This window comes from Nothobranchius furzeri, chromosome 7 (assembly GCF_043380555.1).
Source record: "Nothobranchius furzeri strain GRZ-AD chromosome 7, NfurGRZ-RIMD1, whole genome shotgun sequence".
Classification (NCBI taxonomy): Eukaryota; Metazoa; Chordata; class Actinopteri; order Cyprinodontiformes; family Nothobranchiidae; genus Nothobranchius; species Nothobranchius furzeri.
The window spans coordinates 58,969,937-58,993,335 of record NC_091747.1 but is presented as its reverse complement, the minus strand read 5'-3'; the positions used below and the strand labels follow the sequence as shown (position 1 = coordinate 58,993,335).

General features: G+C 43.1%; 3 protein-coding genes across 4 annotated transcripts in view; all 3 read right to left on the bottom strand.

The window, feature by feature from the left end:
• Positions 1-3,043: 3,043 nt before the first annotated feature.
• Positions 3,044-13,749, bottom strand: and1 (actinodin1). 2 transcript variants are annotated; one of them, XM_015955476.3, is made up of 8 exons: positions 13,596-13,749; positions 10,047-10,263; positions 9,708-9,792; positions 7,067-7,111; positions 6,593-6,738; positions 4,906-5,307; positions 4,544-4,798; positions 3,044-4,439 (listed from the first exon to the last, which is right to left on the bottom strand). In XM_015955476.3, the coding sequence occupies exons 3-8, from the start codon at positions 9,772-9,774 to the stop codon at positions 3,462-3,464; spliced, it is 1,893 nt and encodes a 630-aa protein (XP_015810962.3). In that variant the 5' UTR covers positions 9,775-9,792; positions 10,047-10,263; positions 13,596-13,749; the 3' UTR covers positions 3,044-3,461. The 2 variants fall into 2 exon arrangements, with proteins under 2 accessions (XP_015810962.3, XP_054607014.2); XM_054751039.2 differs by lacking the exon at positions 13,596-13,749 and having other exon boundaries at positions 10,047-13,568.
• Positions 13,750-13,805: 56 nt separating this feature from the next.
• On the bottom strand, positions 13,806-19,570 carry cops9 (COP9 signalosome subunit 9). The gene is made up of 3 exons (XM_015955477.3): positions 19,381-19,570; positions 18,867-18,939; positions 13,806-13,906 (listed from the first exon to the last, which is right to left on the bottom strand). Exons 1-3 carry the CDS (start codon positions 19,441-19,443, stop codon positions 13,869-13,871), a joined length of 174 nt encoding a protein of 57 aa, XP_015810963.1. The 5' UTR covers positions 19,444-19,570; the 3' UTR covers positions 13,806-13,868.
• A 761-nt stretch (positions 19,571-20,331) lies between these two features.
• otos (otospiralin) overlaps positions 20,332-23,399 on the bottom strand; it is a 3,095-nt gene continuing 27 nt past the window's right edge. The window contains exons 1-4 of the mRNA XM_015955475.3: positions 23,287-23,399; positions 23,154-23,216; positions 22,643-22,666; positions 20,332-20,976 (exon numbers count right to left, since the gene is read on the bottom strand). The exon at positions 23,287-23,399 is cut by the window's right edge and continues 27 nt beyond it. Of these exons, the coding sequence (XP_015810961.1) occupies positions 20,789-20,976; positions 22,643-22,666; positions 23,154-23,208 (267 nt within the window). The 5' untranslated portion in view covers positions 23,209-23,216; positions 23,287-23,399 and the 3' untranslated portion in view covers positions 20,332-20,788. The remainder of the gene's footprint in view (positions 20,977-22,642; positions 22,667-23,153; positions 23,217-23,286) is intronic.

Below are 23,399 nucleotides of genomic sequence, written 5' to 3'. Positions count from 1 at the left end.
TTCCTGCTGAACTTCCTCTGGTCTCTTATATGAAAAGTGACATGAATAAGGTTTAAAAATGAAATGTGATGAGAATGTAACAAATAAGCAACAATCACACTTACAAACTCCATTTTTATGTGGAGATTCAACTTTTTTATTTATTTCGTGTCAAATGGTTTTTGTCTGTTACTGTAAAATTCGCCATTTTTTTGTTGACTAGTAGTGTTGTTTAATGTTTAATGCTAACTAGCAAGATGTTTACGCTAGTCAGCCATTTTAGCGTTTGACCAGAAATACAATTATACTCTTGGACTAAATTATTACCAACTCACGATTCCTTTCTTTCTTTTTTTGCCCATGAGAAGAACTCGCTGAGCTGCTGCCGTCTGTCTCTGACTGACACCTGTGTCTGCCCCGGCTCTGCTTCTCTCAGCCAGGCAGCCTGTCTAACTCCCTGAGGGGAGGGGCTGTGTTGGAGAGAAGTCCGCAGTGTCTTTCAAAATAAAAGCTCGCGAGTCAAATATTTCAAAATCAATCTTTTTCTCCATGTTATTGGGGGGGGGGGGGGGGGGGACACAAATGCGCGTTTGTCCAATATTGGAGGGGACACGTCCCACCCGTCCCCCCCGGTTCCTACGCCCTTGGCTGACGCACCTCATCGGTGCGGCCGGCACGCACTCCGCTGTTTTAGCGGTCGGTAGATCTTTTAGAACTGCAGTTCAAAGGTAACTCATAAGGTGAATATATGACAGGTGTGTGACGTCATCAACGACTAGTCGAAGTCGACTCAATTTTCATTACTTGACGGTCGACTTTAAAAAAATTAAGTCATGCAGCCCACTAGCCACTGATTTATACAGATTCCGGCTCTTGGAGAGTTCAGACGCTTTTTTCCTCCTCTCCTTCCTATCATATCCCAAGGGTCTTTGTCTTTGGGTGTACGGCGCTTCTTTTTATTTTTATTTTTTCTGGAAACTGGAAATTATTAAAAAATGGATCTGGTCAGTTGGCCTCTCAGCACGATTGACAAGATTTTTTCAATGATGAGAACGGAAGAAGGGGCTCCCGGTTGCCCCTCTGGGTCAGATCCAGTTGGGCATATCATGGACTCCTGGAAACAGTGGAACCTGATCTGTCTCTCAACTGTCTGTAGAGGATTCTGAAGACGTCTGGATATTCATGGTGTTGGTGTCAGGTTTCTTGCTGTTTGGCCTGAGCAGTTGCCTGCCTTACCGGAAAATTAATGAGCTTTCGAGGAATATTGGCTCAATCCCAGAGCTCAGGGATTGATTACACTGCGCTGTGAACGCACAAACTCATATAATTGTCGAGATGAGTCGTAAGCTTTAGCTGAGATTCAGACTCTGGCACAGAAGGTGGATTCGATCAAAGACAGAGTTTACGGGACAGCACGGTTGGGATAGATTAATTTACGCCATTATTGGATTCAGAGGGGTTGAGACCAACAGAACTTTAAGACAGAGAGGAAATTATCTCTGTCTGGCCCCAAAACAAGTTCTTATCTGAATCTGGTGCCCTTGAGCCTGTGAGGCTGAAGTGATTACTCCCCCTCGGAAGAAATGTGGAATGCTGCCGTCGCCATGGCAACTCTGTCTCCCTATCCCAGCCTGGGCGGGACTGTGACCGGTGAAGGCCGTTGAATCGTTTCCAGGAGTCACTGTGCTTTCTAACCCAACTACCTCCCTCCCCTGTCCAGACGGAGGTGACGAGCGCTGCTTATTGCGGCTGCAGGCACTGACGTGTGGAGAGTCCCCAACCCTACCACCCCACCTAGTGGACATTTATGTTGTGTGATGTCTGAAGTCTGTTGCATTTCTGTCTGAGGTGTTTGTTGCATAGCAAAGCTGCCCTCCCTATGGAGGGTAACTCTAAAGTGTCTTTTTTTCCTCCACCTGAACCAATCCTCATATATTAAACCTCTGATCTGTATTAAGGTAGCGCGACTCGGATTGCGAATGACCACAGTCACCAATTCTTGTCATGTGTCTATGTCTATGTATGTATGTATGTCTGATCTCAGAATTGTGTGTACTGAAACTCTAATTTCCCTCTGGGATTAATAAAGTATCTTTGAATTGAATTATCAGCACAAAGAGATGATTTAGGTGTTTCTCACTCAATGATCCCTCCTCTAACTTTTCATCTGATTTTACACCATTCGTGATATTGATGACCTATTAGTGTTTCTGTTGGGGCTCCATGTTGGCATGTATTATCTGTAATCTGAGATTAATTAGTGATTCTGAACAGTGGCTATGGTTTCAGGCATTATTTTATGTAGTCTTTACCCTCAGTTGTTTTATTGCCTCACAGTAAAAGTCCCTTTTAACCTCAACCACCCCATTGATGAAGCAGTTTCATGGAGCCGTTTCAATAACAACAAAGCTAAATGAGTCTCAGTACCATTCACTGCTACTGGCTCGGCAGGTTCGAGTGACAGGTTTGTTTTCCGTTTCCTTAACCCTCTCAAGCATAAAAGGACGAACAACCAAGTCCTTCAGGGGCCCTTCTGAGTTAAAAATGCTCATGAAATACGTATGTAGAGTAAACAGGTAGGGGTTAACGTTGCAAATCTGCCACGCCTGCCTCCAGAGGGCTAAGATAAACTAAAATAGTTTAGATATGCTCAAACTCGATCTGATAGGAACCCTCAGACAGAAAAACCTGACAAAACAGCAGGAGGCACCCAGAAAACAGAAAAGCACCGAGACGAGAGAAGAAAAATCGATAAGGTGCAGTCACGAGTTCAGCTGAAGTGGAAATTTGTCAGAGTGGATTTATGGTAACTCCTTTGCATGAGGTGTTTATCCTGCAGGCACAAATTAAAACACAGTTCACATTCAGCTGGAATATAAACAACCGATGTGGGCCAAAAACCGAGAGTTTAGCCTCTGCACGGCTGATTCAACAACTCAGAAGCTTTGTATTTTTGTGTATTTGTCTGACTTTCTGACCTTCGTGAAGGTCTATTCATTTCTGCTCGTCTTGTGTCAGTAAAGAAAATTCCACCAAGTCCCAACAAATAAAAGCAAAAACAAGATTCGGACTCCTCAGGAGGATTTTCTTTTAATTGTTAGAACATTCAAAATGGAAGAAAACGTTTCCACAATCCGTCACGGACCAAAACAAGGAGAATTTTCTAAAAGCAAAGATAAAGATGGAATTAAAGAGTTTATTACAAGCTTGAGCGCTAGGAGGAGGTTGAAGGTGAGACAAACAGATCTGAAGCATCTAAAGTCATGAAAAAAACATGGATGTTCAGCAAGGCTTGTGAGCATGCTCCTTCAGCAGGAGGATAAATCTGGACACGTGTGCATGTTCTTGCTCCTTAGGTCCATAAACTTCACCCCGTCCCATTTTCTGACCAGTCGGAACTGGTTACTTGCGGCATTCAGGGACTGAGCTACATGAATGCACGGGACTGTTCTACTCATGTCCATCTGCGTGCGTGTGCATGATTACTTTTTGCGATAGTCGTCTGCGTAAGCTCTGTGGTCATCCTGCTCGGGGTAGCGGTCTCCGTACAGCCTGAGGATGTCCTGGAGGCTAGGCATACCCTGAGAGTGAGGCTGGTATGGCATGTGAGGCTCCTCCTGACCGCTCTGGTAGGGCTCCTGTTCCTGCTGCTCGCTCTCTCTGGCACCCTGGTTGTTGTCCTCCTCGATGTGATGCTCGGGCCAGGTCTCTGAGTGGGCCTGCTCCACCTCTTGGCGACGCAGTCTGCAGTCGGGATCGCGCTCTGGGTCACAGTCGGGGTTGGCAGGTTCCAGGACACCATTGCGGGTACCGTCAGCGTTCAGGTGAGGCTCGTAGGCCTCAGCAGGGTAGGGGATACGGCGGTGTGCTCCAGAGCGAGGTTGGCTGGGTCTCACTGGGTAGCATTCGCGATCATAACCAATGAAGCAATCATAGCCCTCTTTGGTTTTACCTGGAGGACCCAGAGGGTGGTGCTCATCCTGGGATGGCTCCTCATAACTTGGACGGGAAAGCGGGTGCTGGTGCCTGGATGTGGGAGGGCTTTGACGATTCATGGAATTACGGACAGCAGAGAAAGGATCATTAGGATTAGCCTCGGGAGCGGCCATACGTGGAGCATACGGGTCGTTATTGTGAGCTTGGGCCATGTACTGGCGCAGAATGGTGTATGGGTCGACAGATGGAAGAGGTGCTGGGGTTGGAGGCTGACGGTACATGGCGTAAGGATCAGGGACTCTGTTAGCATTAGCATAAGCATCCCTAAACATGGCGTAGGGGTCATTCTGTTCAGCGGCAGGAGCCGCGGCACGAATAGCAGCGGCATCATCTCTTTCATCACTTCGGTACTCTTCTGGGGGCGAGGAGTACCTGGTGGCAGTCAGGGGGTTGCAATTATCTTCAAAGAGAGGGTTGCAGGAACCGGGACCAGCGGGGGCAGGGGGGTTGGGAGCGCGGGGAGCCTGGAGGGACAAATCACAGTAAGTGGAGATAATGAGAAAAGAAAATGAAGAGCAGGGGAGATGGAGCAGCGGATAATTTCATCAACATGGCAAATAAAACGTACCGCGAGGGAAGCAGCATAGGCACAGTAGGGATCACGGTATGGATCACAGTTGGGATACTGCGAGTAGAGACCAGAAGGAGCCTTTTGCACCAGTTTGGGTTTGCAGGAGGGGTCCTTCTTGGGGTCACAGCCCAGGTGGGCGTATGAGGGGAGGGAAGCAGCAGAGGGGTGATAGCCATAGGCAGCTCTGAGATGATACTGCAGACAATCCACATCATCGGAGGAGCAGATACGAAGCAGCTCGGCCTTTTGCTCCTGAAAAACACAAATCCAGAGTGATGGAGGAAAACTGAAGCAAGTGCTAATTAATTGCAGATCCGTGGAAAAGGGGCCACTGTCAGATCATTTTTAAAGTAGCTCACCGCGGTCAGGAAGGACACTGCTGATGGAGCGTAGTGGTAATATCCTGATTGCTGGTCTTTAGCTGGAGCAGCTGCAGAGCGGACATACAGGGGAGCTGGGGCTTTAGCTGGGGCAGCTGGAAGCACCAAGGGCTGGTAGGGGCTCTTGCCCTGGACTAAAGCCATGTACAGGCAGTGTGGGTCCTTGGTGGGGTTGCAGGTTTTTACTGGTGCTGCTTTGGGGAGCTCTACTTTAGGTTTGGGCCTGGCTGTGTAAGACGCTACACAGTTGGGATCATCAGAATCTGCGCAGGACTTGTAAATGTCTCCCAGGTGGTTCAGGTAGGCCTTATAGGAGCGCTGGGCCTCGGCTCGGTTCTTGTTCTGGAGGTATGCCAGGTAGATGCGATCCATCTCCTGAACCTGGAGGTGAGAAAGGGTCTACTGGTGAGCTCGTTCTTCACGTAGAGATCCGACTCCACTATTAGAGCTTCAGGGAAGCTTTACCGGACCTTCACAGCAAGCGAGTGTCTCCATTTCACCGGGCCGTTACGGCTCCAGCCGAGTACCTGAGCTGGAGTATGTACTCAGAAATGACCTGGTAGAGTTGCTGGGTCGAACTTTAACTCGTGCTGATTGGTCGTAACTCAGCAGGAAACGACATAGGCGGGCGTCGCCAGAAAACCAGCATTTGTAAATTTGATTAAGTTGCTGATGAAGCTGAATGGAAGGAAAAAAATGCAGGATTCACGCCGCTTTACACAGTTTCTAACCTCCCAACACCGAAACCCCCCGCAACGCCATAGTTCACTGGGCTTGCGGTCTCCTGCCGTGAAAAACAACGATTCTGCTGGCCTGTGTGACTCACTACTGAAGCGATCACGGTACCGACGCTAGCAAAGTCCCGAAAGGGACCATTTGCATAGCATAGCATAGTTTATTTATATAGCACATTTAAAATGCAGCATGGGAGCTGCCCAAAGTGCTGCGCAGGCTAAAACAAAACACACCCATTACAAGGAGCTAAAACAAAGGATAAAAATCTCAATTAAAAGCAGAGAAAACATGATGAATACTAAGAGCACATTAAAACAATGACACAATAAAACACTAAAACGAGCCACTGTCTAAAAACAAAGTGTAAAAGTGGGTCTTTAAACGAGATTTAAAAACCGCCAGAGATGGAGCCTGCCGAACTCCAATGGGCAATGAGTTCCATAGCTTTGGGGCAGCATGGACAAATGCTCGATCCCCCCGCGATTTGAGTCTCATCCGCGGCGTGTGCAGCAGCAAAAGGTCAGCCGACCTCAACGAGCGGGTGGGCACATATGGAGTGAGAAGGGCAGAGAGGTAGGAAGGTGCCAGGTCACTGAGCGCTTTAAATTTGCACAGGAACACAACGTCTGAGAGGACCGAGCCAGCTCTTTCTTCCACAGAAATCTCCAGAACTCCTACAGAGGAAACACCTGGTGATGTGTTTATACACAGAAACCTTTACACTGATGCCATTTTTGCCTCAGGTGAGTTTTATATCGATGTTTTTGGTTATTTACCCCGAAGACCGGGTCAGTTGTGGTCCACTCATGTAGAACTCTTTATTGCAAAGCAGAATCATAAGCAGTGACAGCAGCCATTTGATGCACTTATTTGCAATAATAACAAATCTTTGTGCGTGCATGCACGTGTGTGTGTGTGTGTGTGTACTCACTGCCTCCTGGTTGCTGTTGTCGGTAAAGTACTTGTACCAGGCCCAGAAGTCAGAGTGCTGTTTGTACCAGCTGATGTTCCTGCGGTTTCGGATCAGCTTCCTGTGTGATGCTGCAGTAGCCGCCTTCTCCTGGATACTCTCACCGACTGAGGACAGGACAAGGACACAAATTTTCCTGTGAATTTTTAAACTAGTATAACAAAGCACAAAAGGAGTGAAATCAGCTTTAATTCGAGTTTAACCCTCCCACTGTCCTAATGGGGGTGACCCCGCAAGGAAAGCTGACCAATGAGCAGGGTTGACGGTTTATCCCTTGGGTCCACGTGGCAGGGGTGAGGAGTGAGCACCACCTCACCCCTGCCACGTGGACCTCAAGGGAAAAACCATCAACCCTGCTCAATGGTCAGCTTTCCTCGCGGGGTCACCCCCATAAAGACAGTGGGAGGGTTAAAGGACAATAAAAACGTTGTTTACCATCTCTTTTGGATTTCTTTGCGACTGGACCAGCAGATAAGAAGACTGTAAACACAGAAAAGTAAAAACTTGGTGAAAAAGTTACTGAATTGAACTTTGTTTGTTTTCCTATTCATAAATTTTAATTTGCCTTTAATGCAATGGTAATGTGACATTAAGCCTCAAACACTCGGAGGCTCATATCATTCATAAAATAGGGTGGGGGTAAATGGCTGTGCCTGAAGCGCTGCATCGGCAGCTCTTTGTAGATTTTATAGGGACGCCTGTAACGTCAAACCTCCCGCTGCGTTTCCAAATAGCTGTGTGTGCACTTGTGTGTGTCTCTTTCCGCAGATGTTTAGGGCTCCGTTTGACCCCCATACAGCTGAGGAAACAGCAGATTCAGCTTTGCTCCTGGTTTCTTTCATCTCCCCGGGGGAAAGGTGTTAATCCGTTGCAGACGAAGGGGAGGAGGAGGAGGAGGGGAAGATTTGGGGTTAGAAAGTGGTAAAATATCAATCTTCTGATTAGAGAGGAAGAGTCTGAACTGGGGTAAACATGAGGAGGAGGCTGTAGAAGAGGTGGCAGTGGGTATGAAAGTAAACATGAAAGCTGAATTGAGGGTAGAGGTGAAGGTGACCAGAGGTGGAGGAGGGTGGGTTAAGTGATGCCGTCTGTGTGCATCCGCTGTATTGTTTTTAACGAGCTTGTAAAACAGCGGCTGGCACATCTGGAAACAGCTGGGCTTTAAGACGGCAGAACAGGAGGTGATGCTGACAGGTACTAATTTTTTTACTGGACCAGAAATGATGAAAGGCACCCTCTTCCTTTCCCCTTGCTGCGTTTACTGAAACCTTTAAAGGCTGATTTTTTTTTTCAAAAGAAAACACAAGATGCAAGCTGAGGCTCTGCCCGCGTTGTAAACGTGTCAATCATGTCCAGAGCAAACTGGAAACAGGTGGCAGCGATGCAACACGTCTTCACGCCGAAACGTCACTGATGATATATGAACTTCAGATGAAGCCGTGTGATGGACGAGCTGGAGGTCGACCCGGCTCAGCTTCAGCAACCCTGAGATGTTCTCCTTAGGAACACGAATGACCTGCTGCTGAATTGTTAAACTAAATCTTCTTATGTTTATAAATGATTGAGTTATAGTTGTTTTGAGTCACATCTAAAAAATGACCCCAAGACCCCAGATTAAAGTAACACTAGTTTTTAAACTTTAATCTAGAGCTTAAACATTAATCTCAGTGATTGTTGGATTTCAAACTTGACTAGTTTCATTTCTGACAACCCTCTGCAGTCCTCTGATGACCAAAACCCACACTTGATAATTTTGTGGAGCGGGTAGGTGTCCTAGGGGGCGCTCTTTACCCGCTTTATGGTTGTTAGCTGTAATGCTAGTGGTTAGCATTTTCAGTTTGCTGATCATCAATTAAAAGCACATTAAGAGCTTGTGGTGGCATCATGGTGGAGCCTGGAAGCTAAAGTGAGGGAGTAAAGCCTTTGGAGGTAACCCAAAGAGCTAAAACCAGAGTGAGCATCAGCACGGCCTACGCTAGTTTGTGGGAGCTGATGGAGGCTACAAAAATCCCAGACTGATGGTGACCTGGCCTTGTTGTTACTGGACTTGTAGGTAATAAAGCATTTTTGTTCAACAGGGTGGAACTTTTTACTTGGTTGTTCATTTTAGTATTAGTTGGCTTATGGTAGTGCTAGCTCATTGTTAGCGCTAGCTACAGCAGGCTGCGGCACCTTTGTTTACGAAAGTTTTAATTCTACTAGCAACCAGTAAAGCAGAGAAGCAGGAAACTGCTCTGTGTTACTTTAAAGCTCAAAATCTGTCAAATGGACCAACCTAAACCCATTTTTTATGTTCGCTAATGTTTTGTTATCGTAAACGTGGCCAACTTCAAAAGTAACCCAGTGGTGAACGAGCATCACATGGAGACTTACTAGTTTCAGTAAAATCCACCCACCGAGATGTTTGCATCGTCATTCAGCCTTTCACCCGCAGACGAAAAAGGGTCAAATACGTTTGATTCCATTTTCTTTTATGAACTTGTTGACTTGTTCTTTATTTACAGTTTGAATGAGTGAAACCTGAGATTTCTGACCGGTAACTGATGACTTTCCACCTGAACCTGCAGCATCCAGCTGCTTTTTAGTCTCACTAACTGGTGCAAATGAAACGGTCTCCAAAGATTTGCTCCAAAATCCATTTTATGAAGCTGCAGTTTGATGAATCAAGCTGATTATTTGCCAATGTGAGATTTTTGCATCATAAGTAAATTTAAAACGGCAAATGATCTTAACTATCATATTAGCTTCAATGTTATGCACAGCTTCGTTTTTCTGGCCCTTCTGCGTCTAAAACGTCTTTGGACCAAACAAAACAACACATTTGAAAGTCTGGCCCACCCTCAACCCTCAGGCTGTTTTTGCTACTTTCATTTTATTGTCTAAAAATCAATTTATAGCAAAAAATAAATAAATAAAATCAGCTCATATAATAATAAAAATAATCATCGGTCTTTGGCTGACATTTAAATGAAACCTGATGAGCTCAGTTTATTCTAAACATTTAACCTCAGCCATTTGTCTGCGTTTTACACATGAAGTCATTGCATTACAGCGTTTTTATGATGCGTGTTCTCACCAGGCAGCAGCACCATGACCAGCAGAACGCTGGTTAACACGCCATAGGAGCCCCTCCGTTCAGCCATCACTGGACTTAAATACTCCTGTTGAAACCAAACCGAGGATCAAAACAGGGATTTTTACTCTAAATTATGTTTTTTTTTAATGTTAAATTGAAAAACAGTCTTCTTTGTCTACGTTCTTTTACTCGTCCAACAACCAAGGTGGTAAAAATGATATTCTAATCTGCTATAAAGCTGTATTTCAATAGAAAGTCCTGGAAGATTTCCCTTTGATTTCCAGACCCTGGAAACCACCTAAAGCTACTGAGTATACACAGACTTCTCAGGTGTCTTACCTGTGATTATTTGATACTTCTGCGTCCGTCTGCAGGTACAGATCTGGACTTGGAGGGAAGCTGCCGGGCCTAAAGAGTCCAGGTGTTCAGAAGGATTTGGCTTAAATCAGGTCTTCTTCCCCCGCAGCCTTCATTAAAGACTGCCTGGACTAAAATCACTCAGGGTTTTAAACCAGGCCCATCACCTCTGCTGCACACCGATGCACACATGGACCACCTGAGGGGGATCGAGGGGTTACTTCAGCCTGATTGGACCAAAGTTTTGGCCAATCAGGAGTCTCAGATTCATGATAATTAAAGACAGGAGAAAAGAAGGCGGGAGGGACTGGAAAAGTGATGCAGGCATGGAAAATTAGGGATTTTTTTTTTACCCTTTTTATCAGCTTTTTGGCAAACTTTATTATTTTAGAATACATTACAAAAATAAAAACTCTGGACAGCAAGTCCAGAACAACCAAAGACAAAGAGGAGAGATGTGATGGAACAAGATGAAATTATGACGACGAGGTGCCACATCAGCACTTCTCAGAGCTCACGGGAGGCAAACCGCTGCAGACGCACAGCGAACAGGCACAGCTGCTCCACACATGAGGAATTTAATAATCTACCGTTTCCTCCTGTGTGCTCAGGCTCGCCGTCCTGGTGAGGAACACACAGACAAGCTGTGGACCAACTCACAGCTGAGACTCGTGATGCAACATCACCTAATCCGATGTAATCCACTTAAAGCCTTCAGAGGAGTTAGGAGTTTTGGGTCTGAGCCAGAATATCAACGGTTTGATCACAATTTCTACTCAAGTTGTTTATATTTCTGTGGTTTCATGTGAAATTAAACTTGTGTTCCTCAAGGTTCAGTTTTGGGCCCGCTTTTGTTCTCACTGTATATGTTGCCCCTTGGCGCCATCTTTCATAAGCATGGCATCTCATACCACTTCTTTGCAGATGACGTGCAGATATGTGTCCCACTACATTCTCGAAGGCCATTGTTTGATAAATTACTGAATTGTCTAAAAGACGTTAAAAACTGGCTACAATTGAACCTTCTCACTTTAAATGACGTAAACAACAAACTGAAAGCGTCGTTTTTGGGGACCCTGGGCTGTTGCACGGGGTAAACAGTGCATTTGGCCCTTTAGAATCATTTTGCTTGTCTCAGGTAAGAAATCTGGGTTTTTTCATTGATGGTCATTTTAAGCTTGATCAAGATAAGTTCTGTGGTCCAGAGTGTGTTCTTTCATTTGTGTGTTCTTAGTAAAGTCAAGCCCTATTTACCAATTAAAGACTTTGAAAAGGTCATACACCTACTAATCATGTCGAGACTCGACTACTGCACCTCTCTATCATGGACCGGAGCAGTCGTCAGTTCACCGCTTGCAGGTGGCTCAGAATGCAGCAGCTCGCTTGCTGACAGGTAGGAGGCGCAGGGATCACATAACACCAGTCTTACAAGCTCTTCACTGGCTCCCGATCACTTACAGGATTCAATTTAAAATGCTACTGCTCTGTTTTAAGGTACAATACAATTTGGCCCCTCCTTACCCGTCGGAACTCTTAATCACTCATGTCCCCAAACGAAACCTCCGATCATCCTCTCTACATCTATTATCTATTCCCAAGTCTAGGCTGAAGTCCAGAGGCGGCAGAGCCTTTTCTGTGGCCGCTCCCAAGCTCTGGAACAGCCTTCCCCTACAGATTAGGTCTGCTAGCAGCCTTTCTGCCCTTAAATCTCTTTTAAAGACCCACCTTTTTACCCTTGCTTCTAACTGATTTTATCGTTAATTTATTCTATCTAGGGTCTACTGGATGTTTCTCACGTGTTTCATCATTTTATTTACTGCTTGTCTGTGTACAGCACTTTGTGCAGTCTCTTGATTGTTGGAAATGGGCTGTATAAATAACCGTGTCACTGACATGTTTTTAGGCAGAATGAGTTTTTTTAGAGTTTATGTGGTTATACCATTTTTTACTTTGTCATTTGAGTTTTGATTTTTCTGTAGTTGTAGTAATAACCATCATCATCATATTAATAATAATAATAATTATTATTATTATAAAAACAAACACTTTCTGTCAGGTATCTTTCAAAATTCCGGTAAATTAACTTTCATAAAAATTGTTGGTTTTCCAAATGTAATCACAAACTATAGAAAACTCATAAAAATGGTCTGGTAGCTGTACTTTACACACACTTGACCCTGACCCTGTATAAAAAGGCAGTAATCATGTTTTAGGTGTTACGCTGTTCGTCTTTGACCTCTGACCCTGCCCCAGGTGGCCACAGGAGGAACTGCACGTTTTCCTTGCAGATTTGCTCCTGAAACAAAATCTTGAATCTGAGGATTAAAGTCGGTGGGTTTTGCTCGGACTGTTGCTGCACTGACAAAATCTGACTAAAGAAGAAAATTAAAGTTTAAAAAGACCTCTTTTGTCCATCCGGGGTCACTTTGAACATCCCCGGGTCCTTCTAGATAAACCCTAGTTGGGCTCCATCAGGGTTATTCCTCATCTCCGATCCCATTTTTGATGTTTACGGACGAGATCTTAAGGCGTAGTCATGGAAACAGATGCTTCATCTAATTTGGGGGAAGGCGGAGCCTTACAGCTTTGTCCTCATCGACAGAAGACAGCTGAGGTGGTTCAATCATCTAAGTGGGATGCTTACGTCGGCGCTTTAGACACTGAGGGGGATCGATTATTCCCTCCATTCTGGGAATGTCTTGGGACTCTCCAGGTGAAGCTGGAGAAAGAAACATCTGGGTTTCCTTTCTGGACCCGCCTCCGTGATCCAACAAAACTAGTTTTACTTTTAGACTAAATTAAAGTCAAAGGTCTAGATAACTTAAATCTGAGGACCTAAAGTAGGTCGAAGTAGACGGAAAGAACACCTAACAGTCCTTAAATATGTATTATTTTGCTTATTCAGCTTAAATTACATTTATAGCTTAAATAGAAGTAAATAGAAACCCTGAAAAAGGCTGGACGAGCCTTCAGGCGTTCACTGTGCTTCTGATTTAAAGTTTTGATTTGTTTTTAACATAAAGTCTGTAAATAAATGGATTACAAATGTTAATATTAGCGCCTGAAAGCCAACATCAGAGCTGAGCCTCTGAAGTTTTTGGGAGTAAATAACCAAAATCATTAAACGACAACATAATTCTCTCATTTTGTCACGTTTGAAGCTCTGAAGCTGCAACAATCAGCACCCCGGTTTTGTGGGGAGAGCTACAGCCCACGGTGAAGTAGTTTGATTTAAAAACACTTTCTTGTGTTTAATCTTTAAAAGTTGCAGCTTAATCCTCTAGTGGAAACAGTCAGTCTCTAGGAAATTTGATTTGTTTTGACAGAAAAACTCATTTCAGAGAAGACAAAACAAAAAAGAGAAATCCATAAAAAACCTAATCAGTCTTCTCCATTTTCTGTTTTCTCTGCAGAAAAACCAGCAGCTCTGCGCGTCCCATCGTGCCCGGGCTGAATATTTACGGGCCGTGTTAGCGCTGAATCTCGTGTGTAATTATGTTTGCTAACAGATGTTTCCCCGAGCCCACAAACCTGCAATCCAGGCAGATTCAAACACGACGACCCCAAAAGCACACTCGTAATTTTCTCCAAAGCTGGAATGTAGGAGACGCTCAGAATCCACAACACCTGGTTCGGATGGTTTTTTGTGTCAAAGCATGACGGCTTCGTTTCAATACAGAACTGAATCGCTTTCAGGAGGGAGGCTGTGCAAGAAAAGCAGTAATTATAGGGAGAAGAGGCCCGTGTTCATTATTTATTATATGCACACATTCAGAGAATCCCACGAGTGTTCGGATGCTGCGATCACTGCAGGTCATCGTCGTCGAAGAGATCCTCAAAGTCTGCGTGGGAAAGCAGAAACGTGGGAGGAGGACAAAGACAAGGGGAGAACAACAAAATCACAATTATTCCAGATGTTCTTCCCCCAGAAGAGTCCAATATTCTCAGCTACTGAATAAATAAAACCATAAGATGCTCAGTTATGAGCTAAATTTTCACTTTTGTTTGCACTTTAAATGCAGCAGACTTTAAAAAGCTACTAGTGTGTCACAAACGTACATTTATGTGGTGAAATTAGCTTAAAATGTAGGAAAAGTTTGACCTTGTGTCACAAAGATGATGAAAGCATTAAAACGTATTTTCTTAAGGCCTCAAGAAAAAACTGCACTATGATTTGGTTCAAAACTCAAGGATCTCTCATGACATTAACAGCAAAAGGAGTTTTCCACCTCGATCGGAGACTGTAGCGCTCCTCTTCTGGGATTACCTCCAGGTCAGTAAAGTCTGAGGACTTTCTGGATGGGGTAACCATAGCTGGACCCAATTAGAGCATCACAACATTTAAGAGACTAAAGCCTGATTCATGCTTCTCCGTCAGCTCCGCAAGGGACAGACACGCACGGATTGACGGAAGCGTTTTGCTCTCATGCTTCTCCGTCTCCTGGGGAGTGTTGCATAGCAATTCCCCGGCAGGACAGCAGAGGGCGTAGCGCTGTTCTGTGGTATCCTGTCATGTATCGGTCCAAGATCGTGTGTTTATATTGTGTTTTTTGTGTATAAGAGACTTTTTAACACAGACAAATTTGTCTCTCATTCTCCTCCACCTCTTCATGTGCTCACCATGTCTAAACCCACATTTCCTGTCTTTTCCCTCCACAAATAAAACACTTGCTGCGCATCTTTTCACTCACGGGGAATTAACGTTCATATTTTTAGAGTTTTTTCGCGAGGTATTCTTCAAGCTTCTCCGTGTCTGCCGCTAGTTATCCTCGACTCTCTTTATGTTTTTGAGGGCGCAATGGCGGCGGTGTAGACGACAGCGGCGTCCTGACCAATCACAAGCTTGCTTTCTCCGTCTCGACGGACGGATGTTTAGAAAAGAGAGCTGGAATCCGTCCATCCTTGCGGCGCTCTCCAGCAGGCCCGCAAGGACGTTGCGTGTCTCCGCACTGATGCAGACGGAGAAGCATGAATCAGGCTTAAAACTAAACACTGGGGTTTGCTGGGCGAGGGGAGACAAGTGTAAACTTTGCAAGGTGTTGAGGAATTTCCCCAAAACGCCAGGAAGAGCCCTCACTACTGAAGAGTAGGGGTTGTGTCAACTTCACTCCTCTGTAGTCGCTGTCACGCGATAATGACTGACAGTCCTCGGAAAACACAGCAGGTGACGAGCCCCTGCGCGTGGGGACTAGGGTTGTCACGGTGTGAAAATTTAACCTCACGGTTATTGTGACCAAAATGACCACGGTTTTCAGTTTTATCGCGGTATTTTTTTAAACGTGCTACATTTTCACACAATTAAATAAACCCTGTATGTCAGGAAATATTGTCCTAAGTTTGTGTCTAAATTTTGCCTAAAATGTGTTATTTTGTAATTATGTTGTTTATTTGTTTACATTTTTCCCCTTTAGTCTTTAAAATACCAATATTTGCCCATAAATTCTTATTTTTTGTCTGTTTGATGTCATCATTTAAAAATATTAGATCAGATGATACTCAGTACTCGAGTAGCCTTCTAATCAGATACTTTTTTTTACCCTTACTTGAGTAATAAACCCTATCAGGAAAATATTGTCCTCGGTTTGAGTCCTTCCAGTGAGCTTTGCAGATTTGGGAAAATGTCATCAGGCAGTAATCATTGTTAAATTCATAATTATTCTCGGAGAGAAACCAACTCTTATCTGCCCCTGGGAGACCCGTAATGCATAGCGTCATTTCAACATGGGGGTGTCCGCGACACGGTTTATATGCAGGTAGCGGCGCTGCGGCTGCTTTATATAGCGACTCGTTACATTTTCCCTCAACCCAAATCCTCGGATCACGCATTTTAGCTAAAACGCTAACGTTAGCTTGCCTTGCGTTGACTGTAGAGTTGTGGGTGAATGTCACGCAGATGTGTCATGAGATTTGAAGTGTTGCTGCCTTTCACAGACACTTTTTCTGCTCGTGCTGCAAACAGGATAGCCGTCTTCTATCAACTGTCCCTCGGCATTCTTCAAATATCCAAAACATGCCCGTACTTCCCACTTTGTCTTCTTTGAGGGGTAAAATATGTCCTCCTGAGCGCTGCCATCTCCTTCTTTGGCCATTATTTCAGCTTTAGCTTCAAGAAAGTTTTGGTTGTAAACAACAAAGTGCGCATGTGCCGCCGGCAACTTCAGCAGATGATACGGTGGCTGGTAAGGGTCACGGCGCCTACACCGCAGCCACGGTAATCCACCGGGATAATATAGTTTTTTATAAAACAAGACGGTTATTATTATTGTCAACTTTTTTTACCAGGGTTTACCGCTACACCGGTTACCGTGACAACCCTAGTGGGGAGGCGACGCGCTGTGCCAGAGCGTCGGTATCTGACGCCTGCGGTAAAACGGACCTTTGACTGAATTTTGACCCTCTTGCAATTGAACCTTCCCCTCACCCCCATCCTAACCTTAACCAGATGAGGTCATTCTGACAAAACTTTTAGAAAAAGGACACGGAGGAAAAAACAGAGCTCACATTTTAACAACGGCCTTTGGTGGAGCCGTGGCTGCTGCCTCCTGTGCGGAGTTATATGTGAAAGCAGAGCTGGAGCCAGGAGGGGTGGAGTGAAGAGCTTCACTTCGAAAAAGTTTCACCGCAATTTTAGTATTTCAGACAAACCTTTGAATAGCTGCCAGCTCAAACATGTCCAGACAAGACGCTCATCTCCGCCAGGTCCATGACCAGTGAGACAGATTTGATCAGATACGCATCAGATTTAGTTCCACATATGAAAGTGACCTGGGTCAAACTTGTGCTCTTCAGACTTTCATTAAATAATCAGATATAGGTCACCTGCAGACACAAGAGTCAGATCTGATGCGCTTTGCCTGCAATGGGAACGTAGAATGTGATTCAGCCCAACAGACGCTGAAAAACAGCTCATCCTGTAAAACGTCAGCTTGAGTTTAGCTAAAACTCGCTGAAACTCTGGTTTTACAGCGTTGAGGTGACTTTATATTTAAAGGTCAAGTCAAACCATGTCTGAGTGATCGTAAACACACACTCCTCCCTGGACTGGTTTTTCTCCCCATGGTAGCCCTGTTCAGGGTATATTTCTTTATAGGCTGCTGGTTTCCTTGGACAGAACATCTTTTTAGAAACTGGTGTTTATAGCTACTGAATCTGGACCAAACTGATGACACACTTCTGGACTTGTTTTGATTTGAACTGGAGCTTTATAACCGCAATGAACTACCATGATTAACCCTCCCACTGTCTTTATGGGTGACCCCGCGAGGAAAGTTGACCACTGAGCAGGATTGATGGTTTATCCCTTGAGGTCCACGTGGCAGGGGTGAGGAGTGAGCACCACCTCATCCCTGCCACGTGGACCTCAAGGGATAAACCATCAATCCTGCTCAATGGTCAGCTTTCCTCGCGGGGTCACACCCATTAGGACAGTGGGAGGGTTAAGTGTTGATCTCATGTTAAAATACCAGAAGTAAGACCTTTGTACAAAATTAAACCAAGAAAAGTGACAAATGCTGAATAAAGAATAATCAACTGCACACCAGTGCTTCTGCTGGTCATAAACAGCTGACGTGTTGATGGCATTTTGAGCCAGTCATCGCTGGTTTAGCAAAGACGAGAAGTGACGGGCAAGAAGATTAAGCTAGCAGGATGCAATTAACGCTAATTCTGTAACAGCTACGATCTCTCTCTCTCTCGTTTATGGGTCCATCAGACTCTTTGCTCTGTTACAGCAGTGGAGGACTGCGAGATCACTGTATTTGTGATTTCTCTGGGGAATCAGCTGATTGCAGCACACAGCTGTTCATCAAAGGTGTCAGATACGTGTGAATAGCTCATCTCATTTTCAGGTTGTAGATTGAGAAGATATACATCAGGCTGCAGTAAAAACCAGTAACGCTTCTTGACCGACTTCTGGTTACATCACAGTTACTAAGTATGGTTTCATGTCATCAATTGAGCATTTTATTGAAATATTTTTAGCTTGTGGGACCGTTTTGGTAGGCTGAGGAGCTTTAACAGCCCTGGTGATCTGCAGGACGTATGCAGGGGTTTATAAGCAGCAGACTGGCGAGGCATCCTGCTGAGTTTCAGTCTGAAAGCAGCTATAAACTCACTTTACCATCCTCATCTACTCTCATTTCACCCCCCTCCACCTTCCTCTTTTTAACAATCAGCTATTTTCTTTCTAGGTCATGTGCCGCTCAGCCAAACTTGTTAAGCCTGGAGTGAGCGCTGTGAGAGAGAAGAGATTAGCTTGTTTTTGGGGGGGGAGTGGGTTTGGGCACCCTCCACATCTGTGTTGCGTTTAATTTAGCTGTTCAGAGAGAAACAACAGGGTTTCGTGGGGTTAATGTGAAGAGAAAATGCAGTTAAGGGATGAAATGAGATCACGTGTTAAGACGTTTGTCTCCCTGAAGTTTGTCTGTGTTTATGTTTATACCTTAGAGCATCTATTAAAATAAGCCTGGAACATCTTCTGTTTAGGCCCAGTTAATTTTCTCCGATTAAACCTTTTAATGATTAGGTTTTTTTACAGGTTAGCTATTTTAGTTGCACTTAATAATGGGTTTTCCCAAGTTTCTGTCAAAACTTTGATAATTTGATCTCTTAAAAAATCGTTCACACTTAACATCACACCTCTTAGGCTACTTCTCCACCAGATGTATTATTTAATATTTTTTATTCGAGCTTACAGGAAATGCAGGAATGTTTTTGAACTGTTTCTGAAAATGCATTTGAGGAGCAGCGTTTGTTGCTAAACAAACTCATAATCAGGTAGAAATGCCTACATTTGGCTCTTACCGTTAAAAAAATCAGAGTGCACTGCTTTCTCGTTGGCTGCCAGATCCATCAGCAAGCCGCTGCTGCCCCCTGCCTGTGAACACGCAGCAGTACAAGTCATTTATCATCAAAGCACAGAACTCATATCTCACTGCTTCAGCTGATAAAAATACGGAATTGTGTATTTAGGATCAGATATTAGCAGCTCTTTTAGTTATTTAATGAATAAAAACTACTTTAAGAACATATTTAATAAGACAGCCTTAAGACGCTAATGATCATTCTCTAGGGCTTTAGACTAAAGCAGGAATATTTTATAAATTATTTAAGAACAAGAGCATTTAAGATGTTATTAAAAGACTTATCCCACAAGTGCCTTTAAGTAGTACGTTTAAATCTGATAATAGACCATAAATTATACTATCCGTTTAAAAATAATTATATCATTCACAAAGCATTAGCGATAGCGTTTGTATGCTCGATAATGTTAGCATGCTATTATGCTAAGTTTTTCCAGCCGTGTTTATAAACCGACCTCGTCTAAATCCACATACGGTCCCGCTCCTTCAGGAAACATCTCGTCCACTGCAGGTTTCATCTGGACACAAAACTGTTCTTTAAGTCAATCTTTCAGTTTGCTGTTAGCGAAGCTAACCCCTCGGCTAGCAAACAAAACAGCTGTGTAACAGTAACTTGTGACCGACTCTGACTACTAGCTTAGCGACAAATGGCCCGCTTGACAACAAAAGCGGAAAAAGAAGAAAAATATAAATAAACAAACAAATAAGTAATTATAATATTAAATATTATTATCATTTTGTGTTTTAATGAAAGGTCATATTATTATTATTATGAAATAAACAAATTTATCTTACTTTTCTGGTAAACAGGAGTAAATAAAGGAGCTAAAGCAGGAACTATCTTCAGCTTTTTAACAGCATTACAATTGTGTCAGATCATCTGCCTTCTGGTGACAAGACGGCAAAATGATGTCCACTGCAGACTAATAAATTATTAATAATATAAAATAAATGTATTTAGCTTTAAATTTTTACTAGCGGAAGTTAGCAATTAATAATCAAACATGTCAGATAGTAGTCATTGTGATAGGGCCAATAAATGCCCAACTACATCTAATAAACACACACACACACACACACACACACACACACACACACACACACACACACACACACACACACACACACACACACACACACGCACAGACATACAGATAACTATTTTTTAAAAGGTATATTATTTTTTAAACTAGAAAATAAGTAATGAGCTTTGATTAAAATAAACTTCCATTTACTTGATTTATTTTAGTAATTTAACTTGATTTATGGCAACATACTACATCTAAAAGGAAATATACTTACAGTCACCAGGTTGGAATCAGAGCGTCACAAAACAAACTGTGAAAAACGTAAATGTTTACTTGGATAATAGAAATTGTGATATTGTTTAAAAAATGCAGAAGAAATTATGCAGAAAAGCTTTATTTATTATATAAATTTTTCTATTTCCCTGTTCTGTGGATCCCACATTTTTTACAACCTGAACTGAGGTTAGTCTAAATTTTACAGATTGAAAACATTGCAAGCATTCTATCAAAGAGAACTAAATAAACACATAAAAAAGAGACTTATTTAATCATCAGAAAAAATGCTATCACATTTATTAAAGAGATTTCTTTGAGAAAATCCGGCTCCTATGATATCTCAGAACAAGTAAAGTGGATGTGGAAAATAGATGGATGGGTTTCTTACGCATTAAGGCAGTAAACTAGTTTATTTCTTGCATATTATTTTAATATATTCTAAAATCCTACAGCAGATCTATGCAAACATTTCCCTAAACAGCCACAGACAAAAGCAGCTCAAAAATAAATGCCACTCTGCGTTTCATTGAAGTCGTGTCCATGCCGGCCGCCTCCCAGCTCAGTGTTCATGCCCCTGATTGGACTCGTATCCCAGAGTGTTTCCGAGGTGCTGGTGGGCGTAAAAGGCCCTAGCCATCTCGTTGATGTGGTTGTAGGCTCCGATAGACCTGAAGTATTCAACGTAATTCCAGAAGTCAGAGGTGGAGTAGGGCCAGTAGGGAACAGCTGGAGGTTCATCGGAGGGCACTGGATTTGAAAGGCAAGGCAGCTTTACTTGTAAAGCACATTTCAAACACAAAGGCAATTCAAAGTGCTTCACAAAAGCAAAAACAGAAAAAAGAAACGTAGATATTTCAGATTCAAACAGATAAAAAGCATATTCAAAAGTGAGCAGTTACAGTGCAGAAGATGCAGCATAAGAAACAATCGTTCAAAGGCTGATGAACACATGAAGGTTTTTGAATTAAAAGTTGCTAGAGGTGGGGAATGTTTGAGGTCATGAGGAAGCTGATTCCAACTGTGAGCAGCATCGTAGCTAAAAGATGAGTCGAAGAGCAAAATTAATCTGTAACAAAATCTGGTTTTAGAGAGCCAATCAAAACATGTCAGCTCTTTTAAAGGGAACTAGGCAGTATTGGTTTGCTTTTAGCGCCCCCTATTGTCTGTTTGTAGAACCGAAAGCAAAATCTATTGTTTGTCTTTTTAACGCCTTGCTCTAAAGGCTGAAACGTCTCCCAGCCTTCATTAGTGTCTACAGAAGTGATTCATCACTGAATTAAACAAATCAGCTGTGTTCATGATCTAAAACATGCAGGAAACGTGATGGAGGCAGACTACAGCGCTGGCATGTCAGCTCCATTCAGTCCAGCAGACTAGACCGGCTACTCTGAAGTTGCAAGTGGAATTTTCTGGCCACAGGGGCGATGGGGGCTGGGTGGCCTTTCATCAACCCTGTAAAGGGTCGTTTTAGCACATACTGGCTCAAGAAAATGATTTAAAAATTTAAAAATTTAGTTAAGTATCCGTTTAAAATGCATTTCATTATTTGTATGTGTTTATCTAAAACATCAGGTGGTCTGACTGGCAGGTCGTCGACTTGGTGGAGCACATTTAGTCCTACAAATAAAAGCACTGAAAAGTCCTGAAGACATTTTAAAAAGGGACCTGGCACAAGATAGTGTTCGTGCATGTGCAAAAACATCAATCAGTTTATTATGCACATGTATAATTGATGATAATGCAAACGTTATGTGGCACACAATCAAAATGAAAAAATAAATATGTTGTTTGCAAATAATTTCACCATTGTAAATCAAAATGCTTAGAAAAGTAATAGCAGACCTCCCACGGCCGAGCCACTTGTTTCGATGTATAATTTGCGAGGGAGCACGCGGTCGTTCGATCCGCATTAACGTCCACAGAAGAAGAACAATAAAGGACGTTAATGTCTAAAACGTCCCAGGTGCGTAACAATAAGGGCCCTGCTAAGGGCAGCAGGTCCCTTAATAATGTACACAGAACAAGATGATGAAATAAATCATCTCTGTACTAAATTATGTTTCTAGCTTTTAGTTTACTGTTGTCCAGAATATTGATTTTTAATTAATCTGACATAAGATGCAAATTATTTACTGACATGATCACATTCATGGAAAATACATTTAATGTAAAATATTACTATAAAATGTTCAAAACTGAAATCTTATTTCATTTTTAAGTTCCACAGAGTGATAAACTACATTTAGGATGGGTTAGTCTTCTCAGGAAGTTTGTAAATATTTGGATTTATTACCCAGTCACATGTTGTGATTTTCAAAAATGCATTTTTATATTGTTGTTTACTGTAGAGAAACGATATATTCAGAGTTATGAAGGTACCCATGGAAAAAGTGTAATTCATTTTATACACTACCTCCTTCTGGGATGACTCTGGCCTCTGTGAGGAATGAGAAGAAGGAAAAACGTTAACATTCCCAAACATTCCACAACTTTCCATGAACAAAGAAAGGATTCAGGCCGGTACACTGCAGGGATACCTGATTCCTCTTCAAATATTATTGCTGAGCACACACACACACACACACACACACACACACACACACACACACACACACACACACACACACACACACACACACACACACACACACACACACACACACACACACACACACACACACACAGTTCTTTTATATTAAAACAAAAACTTTCCTGTAGACATGATTCGTATCATTTAATCAGAATTTATCATCCAACTGGGCCGAATGAGATGAGATAAATAAGCTTCACTAATCTGTTTATATGCAACAACAGCGCTAGCACATGGATTTTATTCGAAGACTGTGAAAAAGCAACAACAACAACATTAGCATGGAATAAACAAAACAACCGTTGTTTATGTAATACCAAGAAAGGAGACTGACCTCCAAGACGACTGAAGAAGAGGCAAAGGAGAACGCCGAGGCACACCAACTTCATCTTGACCTCTAAATAAACAAAAATGTCCATCTTGTTATAGAAAGATTTTTAGTTTCTGTCTGAAAAAGTAAACATTACCTGTTGTTGCTTTATGAAACTGGGAAAAAACACACTGCAGCTCGTCCACTGGTTTGGTGTGGTGTGTAGGGCTCAGTGGAGGAAGAGGTAAGAAACCTCTGGGAGCTGCAGAC